This window comes from Meles meles, chromosome 8 (genome assembly GCF_922984935.1).
Source record: "Meles meles chromosome 8, mMelMel3.1 paternal haplotype, whole genome shotgun sequence".
NCBI classification, from domain to species: domain Eukaryota; kingdom Metazoa; phylum Chordata; class Mammalia; order Carnivora; family Mustelidae; genus Meles; species Meles meles.
The window spans coordinates 53,779,042-53,805,434 of record NC_060073.1 but is presented as its reverse complement, the minus strand read 5'-3'; the positions used below and the strand labels follow the sequence as shown (position 1 = coordinate 53,805,434).

The 26,393-nt window shown below is 48.1% G+C and overlaps 1 protein-coding gene across 9 annotated transcripts in view; it reads left to right on the top strand.

Moving 5' to 3' along the window:
• PPFIBP2 (PPFIA binding protein 2) overlaps window positions 1-26,393 on the top strand; it is a 144,286-nt gene that overhangs the window by 42,334 nt on the left and 75,559 nt on the right. For 5 of the 9 annotated variants that reach the window (XM_046016437.1, XM_046016430.1, XM_046016428.1 and 2 more), the window contains exon 3: window positions 7,979-8,181. The exons of 2 other annotated variants lie outside the window; for them this stretch is intronic. In XM_046016437.1, coding sequence (XP_045872393.1) covers window positions 7,979-8,181 — 203 coding nt within the window. Of the gene's footprint in view, window positions 1-4,088; window positions 4,193-7,978; window positions 8,182-21,505; window positions 21,652-26,393 lie in introns of those variants that run through there. 2 more of the 9 variants (XM_046016432.1, XM_046016435.1) reach the window with 2 other exon arrangements.

Genomic DNA, 26,393 nt, shown 5'->3' with positions numbered 1-26,393 from the left:
AAATTGTGGTTCAAATGGTTCAACAGATGACAATTTAAATTATTCTTTATAGGACCATTCAGATGATTTTTTCTTGGTTTTTCTAATTTCATCCAGTGATTTTGTGTGTGTGCATGTGTGTGTGTGTGTGTGTGTGACTGTTTTCAATAGTTTGACCCAATGCTCTAATATATGGAGTCTTTTTGAATACTTTATGTTTCAGTTGTTCAGTGTCATAATTTTTTTGTGTGTCTCTCTTAATAACATCAAAGAATTGGATGTATTTCTATTCAAATTTGTTAGTTTAAATAGGTGAGCTTAATGCATTTATAATTATAATAATAATAATTATTTTTTTAATATTTTATTTATTTATTTGACAGACAGAGAGGGAGATCGCAAGTAGGCAGAGAGGCAGGCAGAGGGGGAGGAGGAAAGTAGGCTCCCTGCTGAGCAGAGAGCCCGATGCGGGACTCGATCCTAGGACCCTGAGATCACGACCTGAACTGAAGGTAGAGGCTTAACCCACTGAGCCACGCAGGCACCCCAATGCATTTATAATTATTATACATAACTGCTATACAGGTGTTTTAAGGATTATTTCTCTGTTTTAACTTTTTTTTTAACTTGTTTTTGGCTTTGTCTTGCTGGCCTCTATTGTTGTTTTTAACCTCTGCTAGAAAGTTAAATATCTATTTCTAGTCATCTGATGCTCATCCTTATATTTTTAACATGTCTCCTGACCATGAAGGCTAAAGATAAGTATTTTTAAAGAAGAGGAATTCTTCCTCATTATTAATGCCTCTTAGAAGACTTTTATTTCTACCACTGCCCTGTCGTCCACTTTATTTTTGTGTCGTATTCCAGCATCATCTTGATTCATATCCTCCAAATTCTTATGATTTTTAATTGACAGTGTTTATTTTGCTTAACAAAATATGTTAACAACTGCTCTGACATAATCGATTCTTTTCATGCTGTACCTTGCTTGGTGCAGTTTCCTTCTTCATGAAGGAGATCCTTAAAAAGTCCATCAGGAATAAATTACATGAGTCACTGTCACTTATTCTTGCGTTCCAGCTTATCTCGTGCAGGTTACAGGTTGTAAATGATGCTTTGTGGTTGTTGGGATTTATTGCCCACGAGAAGTCTATTGACAAGGTAACTTTGGACTATCTGCCTTTTATCTCTAGTTGCTTTTTATGTTTTAAGATTTTATTTATTTATTTTAATTTGTCAGAGAGAGAGAGAGAGAAAGAGAGCGCGCAAGCAGGCCGAGTGGCAGGCAGAGGCAGAGAGAGAAGCAGGCTCCCTGCCCGTCAAGGAGCCCGATGCAAGACCCGATCCCAGGAGTTGGGGTCATGACCTGAGCCTAAAGCAGAAACCCAAATGACTGAGCCATCTGGCGTCCCTCTAGTTGCCTTTTTTTTTTTTTAAGATTTTATTTAGTTATTTGACAGACAGAGATCACAAGTAGGCAGATAGGTAGGCAGAGAGAGAGAGGGGGAAGCAGGCTCCCTGCTGAGCAGAGCCCCCGATGTGGGGACCCCCATACCAGGACCCTGAGATCATGACCTGGGCCTCAAGGCAGAGGCTTAACCCACTGAGGCACCCAGGTGCCTCACTCTATTTGCTTCTAAGTGTCCTCTTTATCTTTGGTGTTCTTGAGTTTTACCATGTGGTTTCTAGGGTGGGTGTGTTTTGACATGTATCCTTTTGGGGACACAGTCTGTGTCTTCAAAATGAGAGGACGTAAGTTTTCAACTGTGAGAAGGTCATAACGAAGTCCATAGCGGTTTTGTCTTTGTTGCCTCTGCTTCATTCTCCACATTCTCTCCCACCCCTACTCCCATAATTCTCTTGTCTGTTCTTTAATCTGTCCACTTCACTTGAAACTACAGCGTTGCATTTTTTGTTTTGGTTTCCACTTGGATTTTTTTCAATTTTTTGTGTTCCTTTCTCATGCTTTCTTATTCTTTCATTAAGGTTTCTATTTCTTCCTTTTCCCCTTTAACTGTGTAAAACTTACCTTAAATGTCCGAATAGACAAGCATTCCCAAATAGATAAATATGTACTCATAATATTGATTGATTGGCTTCGACTCATGTGTATTTATAAGTACTTACATAAAATAATATATTTATGAATTTCTTGTCTTGGTGGCACATTTTTAACAGTTTTATTCAAGCATTATGTTTCTCTCTAACATGCTGTTTCTATCATGATGAATGCTACCTTTTGAATAATTTTAGCATTCCAGAGCAGTTGCAGAGCATTTGCGGATGTTAATAAAATGTAGATCCATGTTTGTAGGGCCAATATAGGACCTGAGAGTCTGTATTTCTGCTGAGCTCCCGGTTAATGCTAGTGCTGCTGATGTGTACCAGATTTTAAGTGGCAGAGTCTTAGAAAACATTATTCTTAAGTTGTTTTAAATACAGCACTTCTAAAATTCACATATGATACTGTCATCAGATAATTTCATTTCGTGCCCAAGAGCCCCCGTCTAAATGATTAGATATCATTTAGTACAATTTTAATTCAAGTATAGTTCACATACAGTGTTATATTAATTTCAAGTGTACAGTATAGTGATTCAGCACTTCCGTACATTACCTGGTGCTCACGATGATAAGTACTCTTAATCCCCATCACCTGTTTTACCCATCCCCCTCATCTGGTAGTGACTGGTTTTTTCTCTATGGTTAAGAGTCTATTTTGGGGGGTTGCCTGTGTGGCCCAGTCAGTTAAGCATCTGCCTTCAGGTCAGGTCATGATTCCAGGATCCTGGGATCAAGTCCCACATCTGGCACCCTGCTCAGCCTGGAGCCTGCTTCTCCCTCTGCCTGCTGCTCCCCTTGCTTGTACTCTCTCTCTATCAAATAAATAAATAAAATCTTCAACAACAACAACAAAATATTTTTTTGGTTTGTCTCTTCTTTCTTAAATTCCACATATGAGTGAAATCATATATTGGTCTTTCTCTTACAGAGAGGGCGGCCTTTCTCTGTTTCATAGACTAGCTTTTAAGGGCAAAGGCCGTGCGCGCGGCCGGCCACGCACAGGTGGCCAATGAGATTGTAACACACAGAGAAAGCTGCACAGTGATGCTAGGTGACCAATTGAATTACAGTTTACCCTATAGTAGACATTTGACCTAGCCTATCACACCTTGGTTAGAATTGGCGCCCAAAAGGCTCCCAAAGGGCTGGGCCCATACTCCTTGGTAGCTAGGGAGACAGTATGCAACCCCCAACTGATCAGGTGTCTCCACCTGGCCTGACCCACCCTTGTATCTGGGCTTTGTTACCTGGGGCTGATTTCCAGGACTTGTTTTTAAGTCAGTTCCCTGGGGGAAGGGGAGCAGGGATAGTTTAAGGGTTAAACAACAAGGTTGTTGTTTAACCTTAATGGAAGCCTCTGGTTAAATAGGTCCTTACATTTCTATTGTGTAGGTTGTTTAACTCTCCTTTTCATTTCTGATTTTGTTCCTTTGAGTCCTTTCTCTCTCTGTTTCCCTCTTTGATGAATCTGGCTAAAGGTTTATTAATATAATCGATGTTTTCAAAGAACCAGTTCCTGCTTTCATTGATCTGTTCTATTGGGTTTTTTTGTTTGTTTGTTTGTTTGTTTTTTTAGTTTCTATGTTGTTTATTTCTGCTCTAATCTTATTATTTCCTATCTTCAACTGGGTTTGGCTCCTGTTTGTTCTTTTTCTGACTCCGTTAGGTATAAGAGTAGATTGTTTATTTGAGATTTTTCTTGCTTCTTGAGGTAGGCCTGTAGTGCTACAAACTTTCCTCTTTGAACAGCTTTTGCTGTATCGAAAGATTTTGGACTATTGTATTTCCATTTTCATTTGTCTCCACGTCTTCTTAAATCTCCTCTTTGACCCATTCATTGTTCAGTAGCATGTTACTTAACCTCATGTATTTGTGTTCTTCTCAGACTTTTTCTTGTGGCTGATTTCTAGTTTGCTAGTATTGTGGTTGGAAAAGATGCATGGTATTACTTCAGTGCTTTTAAATTTGTTGAGACTTGTTATGTGATCTATTCTAGAAGATGTTCCATATGCACTTGAAAAGAATGTGTATCCTGCTGTTTTCAGATGGACTGTTCTGAATATATCGGTTTTAGCTCCATCTGGTCCAAGATGTCATTCAAAGCCACTATTCCTTGTTGGTTTTCTTCTTGGAAGATTTATCCATTGATGTAAGTAGGGTGTTAAAATTCCCTACTATTATTATATTACTCTCAGTTACTCCCTTTATGTTTGTTATTAGCTGCTTTATGTATTTGGGTGCTTCCATGTTGATTGCATAAATATTTACAACTGTTACATCTTCTTGTTGGATTGTTCCCTTTATGAATATATCATGTCCTTTTTTTCTTGTTATAGTCTTTGTTTTAAAGTGTGTTTTCTCCGATGTGAGTATTGCTACCAAGGCTTTCTTTTCACTTCCATTTGCATGAGAAATGCTTTGTATCCCTTCACTTTCAGTCTGCCTTTGTCTATAGGTCTGAAATGTGTCTCCTGTAGGCAGCATATAGATGGGTCTTGTTTTTTATCCATTCTGCCACCCTATGTCTTTTGTTTGGAGCGTTTAGTCCATTTATAAAATAGTTATTGTTAGGTATGGCCTTATTGCCATTTTGTTACTTGTTTTGTGGTTGTTTTTATAGTTCTTCTCTGTTCCTTTATTTTCTTGTTCTTTCTCACAATTTGCTTGCTTTGTTTACTAATATACTTGGATCCCTTCTCTTTATATTTTGCATGTCTTTGATTTGTGGTCAACATCTTACATATATAGCGTCTGTATTAAGTTGATGCTCACTTAAGTTTGAACCCACTAAAAGGTCATTTTTGAAAAGTTTATCTTTCACATATGTGACCCTATGACGTAGATACTTTGTATAAGGGAAGATAGGACTATGTGTTACTGCAGCATAACAGCCTGAAAGATCACTAGCTTGAAACAGCATAGTTTATTTCTTGTTCCTCTTCTAAGTTCCCCCTAGATCTGCTGGGAGCTCTGGTCCCTGTCAACCTCCCTTTTGGACGTGGGCTGATTCGGTCTCCACCATTACCAGAGGCCAGAGCAGGTAGAAGAGATATGGGGAATCACGTATTGGTTCTTTTTTTTTTTTTAAAGATTTATTTATTTATTTATTTATTTATTTATTTGACAGACAGAGATCACAAGTAGGCAGAGAGGCAGGCAGAGAGAGAGAGGGGAAGCAGGCTCCCCGCTTAGCAGAGAGCCCGATGTGGGGCTCGATCCCAGGACCCTGAGACCATGACCTGAGCCGAAGGCAGAGGCTTAACCCACTGAGCCACCCAGGCGCCCCTCACGTATTGGTTCTTAAAGACTTTGATATTTACTGGCCAAAGGAAGTCATGTGGCCTTAAAGAACTTTAAGGGGCAAACGCTTAATCCCACTATGAGCTCAAATAGAGGAGAAGCAAAGCATCTATAAATAACCCTAGTTATTACCGCATACTTACTTACTTGCCTTTGAAAGTAATCATTAAAAGGCTTCTAATAAAATCCTATGCTTCCATTTTATGGGGTCTTATATCCTCTAAAAATTACTAAATCTGTATTAAGCTTTAATGTTTTTATCCTTAAAATAAAAATTCCCAGGTGACCTCCCTCTAAACATCAAAATTCAGTATCTATTGTAGTGATTTGCTGGTGCAGTGATTTCAGCTTAGGCTGCACACTGAAGTCATCTGGGAGCTTTTTATTCTTCCAGGTCACACCTCAGACCAATTAGAACCTCGGATGTGGGGCCCAGGCATCTGTAGTTTGTAAAACTCAATGTGCATATAAAATTGAAACCTTTTGTGCTAATCCGTCTTCCCCAAAGAGTGCCTTGTTGTTCAATAAAATGACAGTGCCCCCAGAGAGAAACTTTATTAGGGTTTGAGTATAAGGTGAATTGCTCTTTTCCTACAAGTAGTTTGGGGCATAACACCTTGTCTCTTTTATATTTTGTGTTGTATGTTGTATTATCGTCTCTTTTATCTTGCTCCATTATCCTCAAGTATGAGGGCATATATCTTCTTCTTTGTTGTATCTGGTAATTCCGTTTTGATTTGGTTCCCTCCGTGGTTTTAATTTTTCCATAGGAACTAATCATCCAAAGGGAATGTGTGGAGTATGGAATTGAATCTTCTGGGCGATTTTTGCCTTTGCTAATGCTGGGCCCTAGAAGTTTCACCATTCTGGACCCTTTTGTGAGCCTGCGTTAAATTGCAAAACAAAAGAAGGGGGGGATTATGTACTTTATGTATACATATATCACATGCAGAAAAAAAATAGGCACAGATACACATGTATACACACTCACACACACCCCTTGAACAGTAGGGAAGCATCCCAAGGCTTTAGGGCAGGGAGGGCCCCAGAGAAAGGAAGAGACTTGTCCAACACCACAGCATAGCATAAGGTTAATGAAAATCTCAGTCTTCCTACCTACCCCTGGTCTGGCCTGACTGATACTCCATGAATGAAGGTGTGCGTGTTAGAGCATGTCTGGGATGGTCAGGGATCACTCAGCGTTTGCTTGGAGACTGGGGTGGCGGCAGGGATGGGGGGGTCTTGTTCTATTTAGGTCCGTTTTCTTCCCTGAAGCCGGCTGTGGCCCTTCCCAGTCAACTCTCCATTGATTTGCAGGGCCCAGAAACTGCTGAGCACACACCAGAGTGTGGGTAACGGGCAGTTTCCCAGCTCCCCAGAGCCACGGACTTGTTTGTGGATTGTGACCCACAGTTCCCTCTATCCTATGCTTTCAGAAAGCAAACCAGCAATCAGATAGTAATTGTTTCCTTCTGTGTGGATTTTTCCTTGCGAGGACTGCCGTGGCAACTAGGAAGCTGGCTCTTAGAAGGGTGGAGGGACCTAGATGTAGACGTCAGGCCTGCCGTGTAACTGGGGCTGTGGTGGCCCTATTGCCCGCATTTTCCAGCGGGGCCCTGATTCCTGCTGGCCTCATAAACAATCCAAGTGCCCTAGAAATTCCACCACCGACCCCGTATTTTCTGAAGTGTGTTTTATTGCGGAAAGAAGCACAGAAATCCTTTGTCAGACTGTGTCACCCCAGTTTTGGTCTGAGAAATAGACCACTGTGTTTATGTAAAGAAGACTTTTTGTTTGTTTGCTTAAATGGTGAGGTTCAGAAAGGCAAAAACAAGTCTTGTTTGGGACACTTGAAATTAGAGCTGACCCAGTCCAAGCCGTCTCCCTCTCTTAGCTGTTCTTCCAAGCAAGCATGCAGAGCCAGATGCCCTTTCAGCATCTTGGGGGGTGGGGGGGTGGGGCAAGGAGCCAGAACCCCAGGAAGTCCGCCCACTAGGCCAGGGACCCTGGCCACAGAGCTTCACAGCCCATGACGCGGGGATGAGATGTGGATTACATGATCACTCATACAGCTGCAAGTGGGAGTCCATAAGGGGATGTAGAGATCCCCCAAGTGGGAAGATCTAGAAAAATCCCAGTCTGCTGGAAGCTCACCAGAGGTGGCACTGCATCACTCTGCGACACCATACGGGGCCAGCCCGGAGTGAGGACCTGCTATGGGATGAGAGGAGAGGAATGCACATCCAGGGAGGGGACCATGCAGACGGCCCTACAGCGTTAACTTAAAGTAAGGAATCTAAAGGCAGCAGAAAGGCCGCTCATTGTTTTAATAGCCATGTTTTGGCTCCTGATCCGGGCTGGCTGTGTTCACCCAATTGTCTGAGGCTCTTAGCTTCTATGCCTCACTCTTGCTGGGCAAGTCATCCACGGTCCCATCTCTTCCTGTCAGGCCCACTCCAGGATTAAAGATGATTTCTGCCGAATCTGCTGTGTGAATGGTTCTGCTGAGGCGGAAGTGGTTTTCTGGGCTTCCTGTCCATCTTTGTCCCCTATCTCCTCTCTCTTTGCCCTTTGCCAGTTCCTTGCCCGTGGTGTCCACCCTTCTTACCAGGTTCCCACCTCTTTCTTGTTCCAGGCACTCAGACAGGTGCAGATATCAATGACGGTGGCTGTGAGCCTGCGCGAGCCTCTCCAGCCTCCCACACAAACCCCTTTCCAGTGCTCCATCTCGTTGAGGACTTGAAACTGGCCCTGGAGATGCTGGAGCAGCCCCAGGAGAGAGAAGCCCTCCTGAGCCAGATTCCGGGTCCCACAGCTGCCTACATAAAGGAGAGCTTGGTGAGTGGGACTGTGGCCTGTTCGGGAAACCACTGGGGAGCATACTAACCACATAACGCCAGGGCGTTCGGAATGGCCACACTGCCTGGGGACTATTACCTCATCTGTGCACCTTCCAGGCTCTTCTTGCTTCCCATCTGGCTTTGGCCAGCCAGTCTTTGGCCTCCCCTGCAGGCCAGCAGCTTAAGACACTCGGTCGGCCTGCCTGTGGGCACCAGTCACGCTCTCTCGGATGGAGGACATCCAGAGCTGGAGGAGAGCAAGCAGGACAGTTCTTTCTTGTGGGATTACAAGTACAACTTGCCAAATTACGATCCCCAGATGGGGTCCCTGTCCTCAGTTGTTCCCCCTGCTCCTTGTCTCTTACAACAGCTCCTCTCCTCACCCAGCTCTTCGTTGCCACCCCTGCTCTTCAGACCTCCTTGCCCTGGCATGCTTTGTCCCTGGAGCGGGATACAGGGTTCCTGAGCCCCTTCCTGCTCTCTAGATGAAGGCTGCACACCTGCTACTCTCTGACCCAGGCAGATGAGTAACCAGAGCTGTAAATATATGGCTTTGGTGACCTGTCTCCTTCCTCAGGGAGACTAGCTGGTCCGCTCTAGGAGCCTCCCGATATTTGGGAGTGGGGAAAGGTGAGGAGCTTGCCCGCTGAGGGGGTATCTAAGATCAACCATTCCAGGGCAGGAGGGAGGAACCTGGGAAGCTTGAGGAAGCATGTGATTGCCTGAGCTGAGTTTGAGGATGGAAGCCAAAATGCAGTCTTCCAAAGCCAGAGCCCTGCAGACTGATTCCAAACGGGAAGATACACACCAGGTGGGGGAAGGCAGGAATGGGCACTGAACTGGGAGGTGGAGGGTGGCGTTGGAAACCAAGGAGGTTGGGATGTTCTTGTCCAGAGGCAAAGTCATTTGCAATGAGACAGGTTACATGCCAGATGTCCTAGCTGGCTCTCTGTTCAGGAGTCCTTGGTCAATACAGTCTTCTACCTGAGCCTCCCTCTGAACGTTGAGGAATTCTTCATTGCATTCCTGTGTTACTCAGTATTTTCAGTATGCAGGCTGCCTGCCTCATGTTCTGTAACATACCTACACCCCTGTGGGAGGGAGAGTGGTGGCCTCCCAAAGATATCTGTGTGCTAATCGCCGGATCCTGTGAGTGTTACTGTACACGGTCAAGGGGAAGGTTGACGATGGAATTAGGGTTGCTCATCAGCAGAGTTTAAATAGTGAGAACAAGGGGCATGGATTGCCCAGGTGGGTCCAGTGTAGTCACTGGCATCCTTAGGAAGGAGGTGGCGAAGCTTCGGTGTGGGACCCAGGGGAGTCAGGCTTTCTGGATGGAAGCAAGTCAGGAGCCCAGAGGCTGGGGGCTAGCAAGGTGGCCCTCCCCTGAGCCCCCAGCCAGGGAAGCAGGCCTACCAGGGAAGCAGCTCGACTGGAGCCCAGCAAGACCCCTTGGGGACTTCTGACCTCCAGAACTGTGAGACTGTATGCTTGCCTTCTTGGAAGCCACAGGGCTTGTAGTCCTTCGTGAAGGCAGCGGTAGGGAATACAGCCGGACGTTGCCTGGGGAAGGATGGGGAAGCTCGCAGGATGGCTCTCTGGGAAGCTCGCAGGATGGCTCTCTGGTGGGCCTCTTGCCATCTAGGTTTGAAACCTCCTCGTGTCACCCCCAGATGAAGACCGTCGTCAGTGGTCTCTCAGACTTGTGCCACGACCAGACAGAAGTCTGCATCTGCTGCTCCGCTCACTTTTCCCAACCTGCGGCTGGCTTTCGTTCTCTCTCCCGTCCCAGGCCAGAGGGATCTCTGCCTCCCTGGAGTTCATCAGGAATTCTGGCCGTTCCCATACTTCAGCTCCCCGAGGCTGTGCCTGGCCTCTCTCCAGTCTGCTCTGATCATCTTTTGCCCACCTGTGTGGACAACTGAGCTTTCTAAGGCCCACTGTCCCCCCCGGGTGTGGACACCCATCCCTCTCTCCATTTCTGCTAGCCTGACTGACTCCGGCTGTAGTGTTTAAAGGAAACTTGATGACACATAAAGAGAATTGCTGGTCCTTAGCCCCTCTGTCTGTAACCCTGGGTCCAGATGCATTTTAGAACCAGAACATATTGAACTTCAGAAAGGTGAGAGCATACATCTATACCTAGGATATATTCTGTCTTGAGCAGGAATGCGTTGACCTTTCTACAGTAAGGTGTGTAAATATCCACATGACGTGGGACGAAGACTACAAATCTATCAGGTCCAGTTAGACTGCCGAGTAAGTTTGGCACCAACATTATCTTTAAAAACAAAACAAAACCTTTCGGTCTTCAGAGCTTTGGGGGTTTCAGAATGGCAGGTAAGGGACGGTGAGCTTATATGTGGAATGTTTCCATGTAGAAAACAAAAATTTCAGACCAAACTGTTGGATATTGGGTTTCACTGCTCCCCGTATCCATCAGCCAGAATTCTCCTAACGTCACTTGTTGACTCTCTCTGTCCTTGGGCTGGCCTGTCACCATGTGCTGGGGGCCCACTGGAAACTTCCAGAGCCGCCTCCACTGTTCCTGAATCCTTGCCTCAGGCTGCAGAGAAGTTTGGCATCTGGTTTTAAATGTCCCCTCTCAGCTTACCCCTCTCACGTAACCAAGAGATTCATTGAAGTGGATTCCCCAGCAAAAGCTCAGAGTTTGGAAACAGATCGTGGTTTTATCCTTCACTGTGTAGTTTACAATGATGATGTGCTTCCACCTTGTATGGACATGCCTGAATTTTTGCCACCATTTCTCTAATGCTGACATTTAGGTTCTTCTTCATCTTTAACCAATATATAGCTTTTCTGCAGAGAATGTCCAGAAATATTTGTCTTTCTCTCTAGATATTTCCATAAGGTAGAGTCCTAAAGGTGGGATTAAAGTAGAATTAACAGACAAAATACAGGATACCCCGTTAAACTAGAATTTTAGATAAATGATGGATAAATCTTAGTAAGTTTGTCCCATGCAGTTTGCTAAGTCTGGCAACTGTAATCCACGGGTATTAATATCTTTAAGCCTTTGACACATTTTTTCCAAACCACTTTTCAGGAAGATTTTACTCATCATTTCACTGGCAGGGTTTGAGGTCCATCCTGATCAACAACAATCACAAGATTAAAAGAAAAAGAGCTTTACTAATTTCTTAGGAGAAAATGTCTTTTTACCACTTTTGCCTTTCTTTGCCTAGTGGGAGGCTAAACATTTTTTTTTTTAATTAGTATTCTTCTGTATGGTCTCCAAAGATTTGATCTCTACCCCATCTGGAAAAAAAAATTCATTTCCGTTTATTCATATTTATAAACTCAGTATTGACCTAATATATGTAAATTATAAAACATAGCCCCAAATAGAGATTTTTTTTAAGGGTCAGGTTAAAAAAAATAACACTGATACTTTCTTTGCACACACTCAAGAGATCACCTTGGCAGGCGAGAATTCTACCACTGAACCACCAATGCAAGAGATCACCTTGGGTGTCCCTACCGCACCCTGTTCATATTCTATGCTCTTCTCTCCCCTTCCTGTTAGAATTTTAGTGCTTTTCATATATACTGACCTTTTTAAAGCCCTTTGCATTATTTGTGGCATTTTCTTTACTTTGTTTTTTAAATGCTGTTTGTGGTGCTTTTTGAGACAAAAACTTGAAAAGGAGTGTAATTAACTGTCTTTCCTGTTTGGGTTTCTTGTTTTCCTTTTATCCCTAGAAGGGCCTTTTTTTTTTAAACCTCAGATCAAATGATATTCACCTTTATCTTCTCCAGTAAGTTTATGGTTTGATTTATATCTTAGGGTTAACTTGAATTCACCTGCAACATTTCTTAGTGTGTGGTGTGAAATATGAACCTAATTTCTTTAACTTACTAAAAAGATTCTTAAATATTTTTGATCCAAAGGCAGTCATCATGGTTGCTAGTTTTTCGAAACGTGTTACAGAAAACCACTTATATTAAGATTTGTAGATCTCTTTTGAGGTTCTGTATGGTGGTTGGGGGGAATGCCTGCCTTTGGAGAGAGTTTCCTGAATGTTATTGCATTCAGTGTCTTTTAGAGTAATTATGGCCATCAGCAACCTATGAATGGTGTACTTTTAGGGTGGGTCAAAAGTTCATATAAACATTCCAGGATACCAGGACAGGATGTGAAGTTTTGATTCTGGACAGAGACAGCCTGTCTGCATATTGGATCTTGCAGCCCTAGAGTCCTTTTATAATCTGGGGGCATATACATTCCATAGTAGGTCAGATCTATATAGAAATGGAATCCAAAGTAGTGAACAGATCCACCGGTACTTTTTAACTGGTTTTAGATTGGTCCTTCTAGAAGACTTGAAACTGTGGTCTGTGGACCAGCAACCTTGCCATCCCCTGGTAGTTTGCTTGCTGCTTGGTGTCTTTAGAAAAGGACAGAATATGGGACCTGCCACCCCCCTGTCCCTTTACCCACTGAACCATCTCTCAGTGATTCATAGTCTCATTAAAGTTTGAGACACACTGCTTTATACCTCAGAGACTCACTTAAATTATTTTTTTAAAAAATGCATGTGGCTTAGAATAGAAACTAATAAGGCAGCTGGAAGGCTCAGGTGGGCAGGGTTCATACCTGTGCGTCCCTTGAATGTTTGTGCTCTACTCCTCTTTGTTCAGTTGGCTTTGCCATATCCCCCCCCCCCCCATTACTGCTTGTCCTCTGTTGTTCTGGTGTGGTCCAGCTCTGCCTCGTGATCTCTCTGTCAGTTGGTGTTTTTTCTCCAGGGAAGGGGCATAGCCTGTAAAAAGGTTTTTTTGTCACTAACAAGATACCCAGAAGGTGGGCGGTCCCAGGGTCAGATCAGTGGCTCTGGGATGACCTCAAGATCATCATGGGATGGCTCTTCCCGTCGTTCTGCCACATCATCCTTGGGGGTTGGTGTTTCCACAGGGGTATTGCTTAACAACTGCAAGATGGTGACTGCAGCCCTAGGCAGCGTGTCCAGAAGTAGGGCATGTCTTGTCCTGTGTTTTTTTCCCAATTAGAAAGGAAACTTTTTCTCAGAAGCCCTGCAGCTGACTTCCAATATGCGCCCCAGATCCAGATTTGTTCACTTGTGCAAACCCTAGCTGCAAGGGAGGCCGGGAAACAAGTATTGGCACTTTGTCCAGAAGCAGCCATGACGGGAGGGAGGGGGCATGAACGGCTCCTGGGAACACAGTCCTGAGCAACTGCCACATGGCCTTTAGACTTGATTTTAGTCTTCTGGTTGACAAATTCTTTTCATGTTTTCTCTCCAGTGTTTATTCCGTGTGTGTGTGTGTGTGTGTGTGACTTATATTCCTGAAGGAGAGGATCTAATTGACCGCCTCTTAATTTTTGAGTTAAGTCCTCCAGGCCTACAAACAGCTGTTAGGTGCAAAAGAAGTAGAAATGAAAGACCCTGCATTTACACACAGCTGTGGATTAGCTGCCGTTGGGTGCGTGTGGTAGAAGACGCTGTCTTCGTGCTGTGGGTCCTCAGACACTGATGTCAGCATCCGGGGTATAGGAGGAGAATGGGTGCTGCGGAGGTAGAGGTGGCTGCGGGGGAGTGGTTGGTGTTTCGAATAGGAACAAACAACAGATGAGTCTGGGCCCTGCCTCTGTCTCTCAGGTCGAGGAGGAGCTCCCCGTCCTAGTTTATCCCAGACAGCTTGTCTCCCTACAGTGGGGCTGGCTTTCCCTCTGCCAGGGGCTGGCAGGCTGGACAGAGGACAGGAGGCATCAGCGAAGACTCTGCCTGGGGATAGTTAGCAACAGGCCAGGCTGCTAAAGACCCAGTGCAGCAGACTGCCCAGGATTCAGTGGTGCTAGGTTGTGAGTGAGTCTCCAGAAATTTGGGGCCTAAAATAGGGTCTTCCCTTCCTTAGCAGGCAGTAGGATGAGGAAAAGTGAGCTCCAGGCCCAGAATGGTGTGTGTGTGGTTCTCTAGGCTGGGGACTCCCTCTGGGCTTCAATGAGGAAAGGAACCAAGTGCCCAGTCCCTTGTCGTGGAAGTGGTATCTGTTTGGCCTGTCACAGGGAATTGATAAAGTGGCTGGGAGCTTCTGATAAGGTTCTTCTGTAGGGAGAGCGTCCCGGGGTCCAGGGTGAGCCATGCGGCCTGACCGTCAGAGAAGCCTCTGTGGGGCTCTCCTGTGTGAGCTCAGGAGAGGAAAGAGTTGTCCTGCGACTTGGGTAGACCGGACCCCCCTCAGGGTCAGTACTAGAGAGGGTGAGGCTGAGGCCGTGGCTGCGAGGCTGAAGCCTCTCTGCTGTGGTGGGCGCTGAGCTGAGCTCACGTCCCTGCGGCCACCTCCACAGCCTGTGGTGGAGTGCAGACGATGCCCTCAAGGAGAGCGTGGCCATTCCTGGTCAAGAGTCCCACCAGATGGTCCTGAAGGCCAGAGAAGCTAGGGATGCTCATCCGTGGCCCTGACTATAGCACAAGCAGGGAGATGCTGGTCATTCTGGCCACATCCCCAAATCCAGCTGGACCTTGAGTGGGGCTTTTCCAGAGCCCGGAAGGGGTGTCATGTTCCTCCACGCCTGCTTGCTTGGCTGGATGGAGGCTGGTTGGAGAACCGGGTCTGGGCTGGGGGTAGAGCTCAGAGACAGACTAGTGTTCCAGCTTCCAGTGGGCTCGGCAGGGCTGGGGACAGCCAGGTAGCAGCAGGCTGGTGACACCTGGGTCGTTGGGTGATGTGCAAGAGCGATCAGAGCCAGCAGCATCTCCAGATGGAGCAACTCAGGGGCTTCTGTAACCTTTCAGTATAGATGCCTCCTCTCCTCCTACAAAGTGCTAGGTCTAGATGGCTGTTCAGTGGCTTTGGTGTGGGTCAGGTGAATCCTGCTTAAAGACCTAAGGCTTCAGGGGCTCAGGATGAAGTCCAAGGAAAGGCTGGCAAACCCAGTAGCAGCAGAGTGAGGGCAAGTCAGGGCAACCCAGGCTCTGGGGTGAGGGGAAGAGGTGGGCAGGGAACCCGCAGCAGGACCATATGCCAGGCTCCTCTCTGCAAGCTGGGTTCCCAGAGTGGCTTGGCCTCCGAACAGGAGCCCTGGCTCTCCTCCACAAGAGTGCAGGTATCCTGGACAGGGTGCTTGCGTAGCACCAAAGCACGGTGAGGCAGAATGGGAGGTAGGGATGAGTTAAGAGACCAGTGGTCTGCTACTTGCATGTGACTTTGGATGGGCCTCTTCCCTTCTCTGGGACCCCGTCTCCCTACTGGAAGTGACCGCTGCTTTGACAAGATCTGACCAGGTATTCTGGTCCTGGCTTTGTGGTCAGCACCAGCCATGGCCTTCCCCCAGCCAAGGCCTTTAGCTTTCCAGAGTAGAGACAGGTTAGGGAGCCTCTCTGGGTGCAGCTGCCCCATGGTCTGGGCTTGGCAGAGGCTAACCTCTCAGGACCGCTGAAATGGAGTGGGGAGTGACATCCTCTGTAGCCTGTGTACTCACCTCTGACCCCCTGCTGTAGCTTCAGGAGCCTGAGGTTCCCTTCTTCACTAGTCTTTCATGAAACAAAGTGGCCTAGGCCCAGGAGGGCCACCCCCTCGTTGATCCAGTACCTTGTCACAGATGGCTGGTTCCTCAGCTCCAGGCTCCTGAAACAGAGGCCCCTGCCAGTCTTCCCAGATTCAGCTTGCAATCTTTCATTCTGGCCAAAGAAGCAAATCTGTTTACCATATTGAAAAGCCAGAGGAGTTACAAGAAAAGGTAGGGAGAAAAAGCTGTTCTGTGAGTTACGAACTGTGAGCTTGTTTCTCTTCTGCCATGTATGATTTCTCTCTGTATCTTTGTTCCCCACTTGGGGCCTTGAACAATAGATGGATCAGGGTATATGCACATTGGACGTACTCATTTGGAAAAGTTAGTGGCTGCCAGAGGGAGAACAAGACTCCTGCTGAGCAGGGAGCCAGTGCGGGACTCAGTCCCAGACCCTGGGATCATGACTTGAACCAGAGGCAGACCATTAATGGACTAAGCCACACACATATCCCTTCCTATGGATCTTGAGAGAAGGGGAAATTTGGTGCTTACATTTTAAGGGGGGAAAAATAGAGCTTATGTGAGCCAGTTTGCAGTGTGAATTTCTTGCCTTTCCCTTGAGTAAGAGCTGAAAGTCCTAGGTATGGGCACCATCCACCACTTTTCTTCCTCTTCTTCTTCTTTTTTTCCCCCACTTGTGCTTTGCTCCCCAGGTACTCCTTCCCTGAGCAGGGCTGGGGTGCTAGTCCGGTTCTTTGTTCCTGTGCGGTACTGGATGAAACCGCTAGGTGGCAGTCAGGGATAAATGCTAGAAAGTCCAAATCCCAAGGAAGAAGGTGCAGGCTTTATGTAAGAAAAATAGCTTTGTTTGTTTCAGTTAGAAAGATGACCTAAGCTCCCCTCATTAATGAAGCTGCTGGACAGCGTACCTGGCTCAGTTGGGAGAGTTCTTTCCCATTTTCCTCGGAACCCACTGGAGAAAGGGCAAGCCTGAGAGGTCGCTACTGTTTGTGCTGGGGGAGAGGAAATGGGAGGGCTGAGGGCTGCTGCTGGGAGCAGAGACCTGATCTTCATTGTCAAGGCAGAGAAGACCTCTCCAAACTCCTTCATTCCAGTGCCTTTTGCTGGGGCGCTATTAGGATGGCTCCTTCCATTCCAGAAGGCATTTCCTGGCCCTTAGCTGCCAGGCCCTGCCCTAGAGGAAACCTGTACCTTGGATTTTTTTTAAATACATTTTTCCTGGCATAGCAGCCTGGAGTGGGGACCCTGCAGCTACTATAAACTCTGCAGTTCTCACTTTTCTGGATGTTTGCGCACGCCGCCTCTCCCACCCCCATCCACCCCCCGCCAGTAAACTGTACCCTCCTAAATTCTAGAGGTCTGGCTCCTTTCAGACCTGACTTGAGGATATGATTTCAGTCCCTAAGAACCAATGTTTAGAAATGACCAAGAATGTGCAAACACTGGTAAAAGAGCAAATAAACCCTTCCCCACTAAATTTCCTGCTTCAGGTCCAGGGGACATGGTGGCTGATGTTGCCAGGTTAGCATAATGTGGGGTCTGAGCATGTAGACGCCCACCCACCCTGCATCCACCAGGAAACTTCTGCCCTTTCAGGCACCCCTGGGAGGGAGGGAGAAAGCGAGGGAGGGAGGAGAGCTCCAGAGGATTCAAACTTCCAGGCAAACTTCAATACCCTGTGCTTTAAGAAACTTCTAAACCTGGTTTCCTAACCTTTGACTATACAAATACGAGATCTTCAGATATAAGCATCACCCGGGAGCTTGTTAGCAATGCACAGTTTCAGGTCCCATTCTCAACCTTCAGGGTCAGAATCTGCATTTTTACAAGAACACCCTCCAACCCAGGTGATTTGTTTTAAATGGGAAAGTATTGCCCTTTCCGGGGGTCAGCAGCCTGTGGCATGTGTTTGGCTCACTGTTTATTTCTTATGCCCGATGAGGTAAGGATGTTTTTGATGTTTTTCAGTGATTGAGAAATTATGAGCATATTTTATGTGAAAATGGTCTAAAATTCTAATTTCAGTGTCCACAAATAAGGTGTTAACATAGCCACACTCTTTGGTTTATGTGTTATCTGTGGCTGCTTTTGCATTTCCAAATGGCAGAGTTGAGTATAAACGAGACCATATGGGCCACAAAACCCAAAACATTTGCCATCTGGCCCTTTACAGGAAAAATCTGCTGATCCTTGTCCCAGCTCCTTGTGGTGGTGGGTTCCCATGCTTGTGCCCCATGGAGCAGTGTCCTTGGGCTGGGCACCTCCCTGTCCCCCCACTCTCCCCGCTCCCCAGTGGCAGGCCCACTGTGCACCACACCTGTTGAAGGATACAAACCTGTATCTGGTATTCCAGGGCTATCCTGACACCTGTCACCATGGCCCAGAGCCCAAGGCTCGGGGCTGAGCTAGAGCTCAGGGTGTAGGTGTCGGGTCAGAATGGCATGTGACCCATGAGACCCCTTCTCAGTCCACAGTTCTACCCAGTTAGATGCTGCTGACTCCTGGTGGGGGTGTAGAACCTTAGGAAGCCGTCCTCAGTCCTCACACATATGTGAAACTCCAGCCACGGAGGTGACTCTCCTGGGGTTCCCTGCTAAGCCCTGGGATGAGGAAGGGGCCAAGCTACCTGTGTTTCTCTGTCCAAACCTGACTACTCTACCCTCTTCGCTGTGTTTTTAGGCCCCAGATGCTCAGGCACTCAGTGTCGTGCCCTTTGCCCTCAGCTGGCTACCTCATGTTCCAAATGGTGACGAGCTGAGTGTGGTTGCTGGGGAGTGATTTGCTTTTGGGAAGGCCCCAAGGGCTTTTGGGGTCACCATAATAACCCCTATTTGTGTACCCCCTGTGGTTCCTGAGAACGCACCTCAGCAGTGGGTCCAAGGCAGTGTACTAAATAGGAGGCCCATCCCCGACTCTCCTTTAAGGGAAGGTTAAACCTTGCAGATTAACACAGCATAGGCCAGAAAAAACCCAGGCTTATAATTCTTTAGGAGTCATGGATCATTTTGATAATCTGGAAACTTTGTCAGAGAAATAGTGATTTATACATCCAAATAGTATTCTGCTCCTAGGTCTTTTGGAGTGTTATTCTGTGAATTTTTTAGTTGAATTACAAAATACCACCCCCTTTTTTTTAAAGAAATTGCTACTTGAGGATACCATAAAAATATGTCAAGAATTTAGCTGCTGCTTGTCTGGATTCCTCCCTCCTCTTCTTTCCCTTTTTCCACCCTCTTGCCTCACATTTGTCACATGTGAGGTGAGTTAAGAGATGAACATCAGGGGTGCCCGGGGGTGGCTCAGTGGGTTAAGCCGCTGCTTTCAGCTCAGGTCATGATCCCGGGGTCCTGGGATCTGCTTGGCAGGGAGCCTGCTTCCCCCTCTCTCTCTGCCTGCCTCTCTGCCTACTTGGGATCTCTCTCTGTCAAAAAAATAAATAAATAAATAAAATCTTTAAAAAGAAAAAAGAGATGAACATCAGCTCCATCTTTTCCTCTCAGTGGAGCATCATTACCCTAGGGAAACACACCTTTAGGACCCATGTTCTCCAAGTTGAATTTTAGGCTTGTCTTGCAAGTCTTACCATGTGAGCCTCACTCTTTCACTCAAAGAATGTTTCAGTTGTTGCTGTGTGCTGAGAACTGGCAGGCATGGAGGTCAGGGCACAGACACATGTTCTCCAGTCTGGTGCAGTGCACAGACCTGTCAGCAGTCCATGGTGGTTCAGTACAACAGGACAGGTAGTGAAGTGCAGGGGTGTGTGGCTGCTGGGGAGGGGCCACTGGAGCCAACCCCACAGGCAGGTGGGAGCTGGCAAGGTTGAGAGAGGCCCTCACATTGCCGCCTTGTCCTTTCCCTCCTCCTCACACCAGAACCTACTAAAGAGCACCGAGCCATGACCACAGGGAGCAGGGGCTGGGATTGTGCCCTGTGTCTCTCCACGCAGCCCCCAAACCCACTCTAGAGGCCTCTTCTTCCCTAGGGCCCCCAAAACACCTTTACCACATACCATGTGATGATTCTTTATTTGCTTAGGGCAGGAAGTCGGTTTCATTTGCCTTGGACACTGGGCAAATGCATGTTGATGAATTCTTCCTTAGGCTTTCCCAGACGTTCAGACAGGAAAAAAACAAAAACGAAGCTTTACCTACCCCTGCAACCTTAGAGACCTGTTTCCCCAAGACATTCTACCCTAGTTCTTTCTGGTCAGGGAACTTCAACGAGGTGGGGCCCAGGCCTTGACTGAACTGGGCCAGAGGCAAGAAGGGCCTAGAGCTCAGCGCATGGACAGCAGAGCCTGCTTTTCCTTTCCAGCCTCTGATCTGGGTGTGCCTCCAGGAATTTACTCCTCCCCTCATGCCAGCTGCTGGCCAGAGCTCCCCGGCTGCCACCTCTGATCTCTGTGGACTGGGCCAGCCTGCTGGTGACTAGGCAGCCAGGCCCGCTTCTGGGCCATGCTGGATTTCGAGGCCATGCTAAGGGGCATAGCGACACCCAGTAGATCCTTCTCTTCAGGCTAGCATTTCAGGAACACCCCCCCACGGGGGACCCCCTAAGGGCACCAGGAAGGCCCCCACCATCACAAGATGTACATCTGCAAGTCATTGACGGCAGCAGAGCTCAGAGGCCTTGTGTGTAACCACAGTTCCCGCCGTACCCACATCAAGGATCGCTTTCATAATCACTCTAGCCAAAGGCCGCACGTTAAGGGCCAGGCGAGGGAGAAAAACTGTGTTTAGGGAAGCTCTCAGAGGAGTGGGGGGTGAGTGGAGGTGAAGGGCAGCCTTGTGGGGGAGGAAGGGCAGGCAGGGATGGGGCGACCACCCTGGAAGGCCAGCCCAGGAAAACAGACACAATTCCCATCTCCACCAGCCCCTGCCTTCCCAGGGCTCCTCCCCAGAGCCCTCCCTACATCTCATGGACACCCACTTGAGGGGGCCTCTCCTTCCCCCTTCTCTGGCTTCTGAGGCAGGTAAGCTAGAGTGGGGGACAGCCAGCAAGTCCCGCCTCAGACTCAACAGGAGCTATACCCATCCTGGCGCTGAATGTCCCCCAGGAAGGCCTGGCTGTGAGGGGGACTGACAGAACTCCCAGGCCAAACTCCCTCAGTGGCAGATGTCTCCTGGGGAGTAGCAGTTCGCCCCTGGCAGACAGTGCCACCAGACACCCAGCGGGCCAGCCACCCAGACCGGAGCTGGTTCTGAATGTGTTCTTTTTTGGGAAAAAACGGTTTTCCTCAGGGCCCAGGCCGACACCCGCCTGGAAAAGGGGTAGGCGTGGGCTTCGGGGTGGGGGTCAGGCTGTGTGTGGGAACCAGCAGCTCCTCCAAGAGCAGCACTTATTTTTAGTCTTCTCCCCAGTCCCAAATAAACCGAGAGCAGCTGGGAGCCTGTGGGTAAATGCAGAGTGGAGCGGAGACAGGAAATCGGGGTCTCTTGGTAATGAGTTCCAGCCACTGCAGAAAGGGGAAGCCAGACGAGGAATTTTCTTCAGGACTGTTTCCCTCTGGCAGGCTCTGGTATTATCACCAAAAAAAAATGTTCATGTGTGTGTGTGTGTGTGTGTGTCTGTTTACAACTCCTGTCCAAGTCTGTCTTTTTCCCCTACCTTTTTTCGAGGTTTGATTGCTGCTCAGGCTCTGAATCCCAGAGCTGGAGCCTGCGTGTGTCTGGGGGCGGAGGGGGAGGACACTGGAGAAGCACGGTCTGGTCTGAGCCGTTGTGTATCTGAAACTGTTTAGGGAAAGGCTGAAGGACATGGGCCAGAGAAGTGGGGAAACTTGAACACAGCTTGACGTCCCGAGGGGGAGGGGGCAGAAGCAAGGAAGAGGAGAGAATTTGGTCTCTAGCCAGAAAAAAGGGCTTTTTCCACCAAGGACTCTAACTGCTGACATGGGTGCCCAGCATGGATGGGGACATTGATGTTTACAAGCATTTTGCGTGGCTGAAGAGGGTAAGTGACTGGCTCCTTTGGAGTGAGTGGGTCTCCCTGGAGATAAGGGCTAAAGAGATGCTGGGGGGTGGGGGGGCAGGGGGGAGTATTTGTCCGGCAAAGCCCTGTGGTGGCCAAGTTCTCCATGAGAATCTAATTATAGGCACTAGGGGAGAAAACAGTCAGCTGTCTTTGTTTCTCCACTGACATTCTGGTGAATGAGCCTCTGTGCAGAAAGGCACGGAGGGGTGAAGAAAGTTCGTTAGTTTAACTCGGGCGCTTAAACAGTTGGAGGCTCCAAACGCTGTGACCAGAGAAAAGTGTCCCACTGCCTTTGGGCCTGAGGACGCAGAGAGGAAGCTGCTGCCTTTCAGATTCAGACCTCGGAACATCTCTGCCCTGATGTTATCCGAGGCTGAGTGTTAGCTGCTGTCAGCCAGGACAGCTTCTGTGTTTCCGGAGGAAGGCTCCTGGGGAGTTCTCTTCTGACTGCTCTGAAGCCAGGGGTTTGGATTGCAAGTTGTTTATGCCCTTTCTTTAGGGGATGAGCTCAAGTGTGTGGTGTGAGTCACGAACGAATGAATGAAATGAATGTTGGGGCTGGAGTAGCATCCGTACTGGCCGAACTCGGGCTCTTTTCTCCTTCGCAATCACCTTTAAACCGGTCAAGATGGTTGTCCATTTTATTTTCACATGGAGGCTGAGTGTTTCTCAGCAGCAGGAGGGGCAAAACAGCTGACAGATAAGAGATTGGATGTTGTAACCGGGGAGGGACAGGACGTGTCCAGCTCCGAAGGCCCCTGATTGCCACCCCCAGACAAGGGGATGCTGGCTTTTGTGTGCACGCTCTGCGGCGCACGTTGAGCAAATATTTAGAGACAGGGGTACTGGGCGAACAAAGTGCAATCCATCTCTGCTCTTGGGGAGCCACTGTCCGATGTGGCAGGCCGAGGTTACCGTCCCAGCAGATAAAGCTGAAGTTACAAATTAAGTGCAGAGAGGAGAGGGAGCTGTTACTAGGCACCATCGAGGAGGAGAAACAAGTGAGGAGGAGCGGTCAGGGAGCCCTCCGAGCAAGGAACGCTTCACTGAGACCTGAAGAGTAGGAGCGAGTCAGGTGGAAATTGGGGGGAAGAACATTCCAGGCAAAGAGGCCAGAGTGTATATAGGTCCTAAAGCAAGAGGGAGTTGGGCAAGCTTCAAGACTGAGAAAGCTGGAGAGGGTAAGCTCCGTGACGGGGGAGCTGGCCGATGCCCAGTCACACAGGGCAGTGGAGGATAAGGCTTGTGGGGGACGTGCTTTGTGTGACGGGGGACTTGTGGCCCGGGAGTGACCTGGCACACATGGGGGGATCCAGTTTGTATTTTAAGAAAATTACTCTCGCTGTGATGTGGTATATGGCAAGCGTGTGGTGAAAAGTAAGGCAGCTGAACAAAACTAGAGCTTTGGGGACTCGCCGGGAGCCACTGGCGAGTCCATTTAACCCTCCATTTAACAAAGCACGGGAGAGGCTGAGGACCTCATGCTCCTAGTGGTGCAGCCTGGCCTCGGACCCTGCTTCCTCCCCTCTTTTGCCAAATATGTAGAAAACTATTGGTTTAGAACCCAGCAGAAATCCTGTCTGTGCTCAGACCCTGCCCAGCTTTGGGATGGGGGCACTGCGGCCCGCAGAGAGCACGCTGAGGGGACCAGACATTTTGGCAAAGGTTTGTGTCCATTGTCTCAAGCATCCAAAAACCTTCACAGGAGAGTCTGGGGGAAAACAGGTGAGAAGTGCACTTCCCATCACTGAGTCTGTTTTCCTACCTCCAGATGAAGCTTTTAAATCAGGAGGTCTTCCAGCTGTGATGTATGGGGGACCATCGGTGCCACGTCCCACTGGCTCAAACTCCACACCTCGTGCCCAAGTTCTGTCCGTAGAGGAACTGATTCCACATGTGCTGTGATGTAGGCGGGCAGCTTGTCCTGAGACCCAGTTTGGCCATGCTGGCTCCTCTGCACAATGCAAGTCAGATGAGGGACGCTCGAAGCAAAGAGACCTCAGAAACTGCTGGGATGACTCCTAGCAAAAAAGATAGTTTTCTTCTACTTTTAGAATGTTAAAGATCTTTAGAAACAAAGCACAAAGTATTGGGTATGACCTAGGAAGAATAATCAGAGTATCTGTACCTGAAACACTACTGCCAGATTCTTCTCTTTTAAATTCTCTTAAAAAATCCCTTTAGGGGCGCCTGGGTGGCTCAGTGGGTTAAGCCTCTGCCTTCGGCTCAGGTCATGATCTCAGGGTCCTGGGATCAAGCTCCACATCGGGTTCTCTGCTTAGCAGGGAACCTGCTTCCTCCTCTCTCTCTCTGCCTGCCTCTCTGCCTACTTGTGATCTCTGTCTGTCAAATAAATAAATAAAAATCTTTAAAAAAAAATCCCTTTATTCTGTGACCCTGGTCCTAAGCCCCTAGAACTTGCCTGTAGACTGGGAATGAAAGCCCAAAATCAGCTGCCTGCTTGACCTTTGAGAGTTTTTGCAACCCAGCCTCAACTTACCTTTTAAAAAAATTATTTATTTATTTGAGAGAGAGCAAGTAAGTATGAGAGGGTAGAAGGTCAGAGGGAGAAGTAGACTCCCTGCGGAGCTGGGAGCCCAATGCAGGACTCAATCCTGGGACTCTGGGATCATGACCTGAGCTGAAGACAGTGGCTTAACCAACTGAGCCACCCAGGTGCCCTCAACTTACCTTTTGAATCTCATCCTTTATATCTACTCTGAGCTCTGGCTTAAGCTCCCTCCATTTTCTGAGCTCATGCCCAATGTCCTCCTTGTTGCCACCCACTTCATCTGACTCCATCAAGGCTCTCCTTTGCCAGCAGTCCTCTGCTGACCCCATCTCTGCCATGAGCTCCTTGGCTGCAGGTCTTCAGTACCTCCCGTCTGCGGGGCTCATACCTCCCTTCTCCCCCTTGTCGTCCAGCCGAAGTGCCTTGGAGAGCGGGTTTCTCTAGGCCTGGGGTTTTGAAGGTGCAAACACTATCTCCTTCATTTTCCCATGCAGAAGGGGAGACTCTAGAAGAGATGGATGAGGGGTGATCTGGTGTACAAGCTAGAAGCCCTTGCACTTAAGACCAGCCTGGGAGGGCAGGGCCTCAGAGCAAGGCCAAGTCTTTGAATCTGGGGACAATGGGGGAGATGCCTGTGGGCAAGTAGGCACCGAGTAGCAGGGAAGCATTGGCTCAGAAAAAGGGAACATTGTTCTGTGGCCTTTGGGGGATGGGATACTGTGTACTATTATAATTAAGAACATGTGGTTTGAAGTAAGGCCTGCACTGGAATCTTGGCTTTGCCACACTTACTAGATACGTGATCAGCCCTGGATTTCTTCATCTCTGAAATGAGGAGGGTATAGTACCTGCTGCATACAGGTGTTGTGTGAGTCAAGATAGCTAACATCTATAGAATGCTTTGCATAGGACCATGCCTGTTGGAATCGCTGTACCTATGAACTGCTACTGACCATTGTGAGGGAGGTGGGAACCGAAGGGAGAACGGCAAGACCAGTTGGGTTCTCTCCGGCGGCACGTGCTATGCCATTCTTTCCTCTGGCTCTCCCCCGCTTTATGCATGCCCCGTCGAGGTCTCAAACTGAAGACCTGAAAGAGGCAGCTGTGACCTGGCCCACAGGGAGTAGCCAGAGGCCCCAGCAGCCTCTGGCTCTGGCCAGCTTGGCTGTGGCTACTGAGTAAAGGCTGACCAGAGCTGCTCCTCCAGCTCCCTCTCCAACAGAACAGAACCCAGGGACAGGGTAATCTGCTGCAAGCATCCAGAAGGCCTTTGCTGCTCAGTTGTCTGGTTCCTTACTGACTCACAAACGACTCACACCTGCCCTGCTTCGAGATCACTGGATCCAACCCACGATGGTCAGGAAAGAGTCTCTAAAAATAGCCCCAGGCAGGGTCCGTGGGGCCCACCCACTGCCCTCTGAGCTGAGTTTATTTTCCCAGGGACAGAAATCCCACCACCATCAGCATCTTCACACTCTTGCTGGCTGCTAGCACATTCAGCGTTTAAGCCAACTTCCAGGCCAAAGTCACAAAGAAAAAGGAATTACTGTGGATCCCCTATACAGTGAACTTGGGTTCTGTAGTAGAATGTGGAATCAACTCAAGCTGTGAATGTGAGACTTTTCTTTTGTGTCCTCTGGTACTCAAATGGTTGATCCGGTAGCCTGGGCCAGCAGAGCTGTGAGGACAAAGAGGCGCACAGGCATCCTAGCTCCAGACCTCGACTTGCCTCGCACTGAGGTTGGGCTGCAGTGCAAGGGGGAGACACAGGCAGTGGCCTCTGAAAGCCATTCCTACTGGGTGACAGCACAGATCCTGGATCAAGCTCCTTAGGCTCATGTCTCTGCTCCATGTGACCATGGACGATTGATTTAACCCCTGGGAGTAAATCTCCTTGACAGTAAAATATGGATAAATAATCCGATATATGTAAAGTGCTTAGAAAATGCATTGTAAGCATTTGTTATGGCAGTGATGATCAGGATCATCACTGGCATCCTTTGCCCCACTGTGCTTCTGGGTGGAGAGGTTTTCAAGAAGATGAGGTGGATAGCAGCAGGTATGCCTCCTCAAGGGTTCTAGCAGTTTCCAGTTTCCTCTAGGTACCTCCTGTCTTTAGCCAATGTACCCAACATGCCCAAGCATCCTGTCCCTCAGTATAATTGAGGAGCTAGAATTCCACCATCTCTGACCTCTGGCACCTGTGACT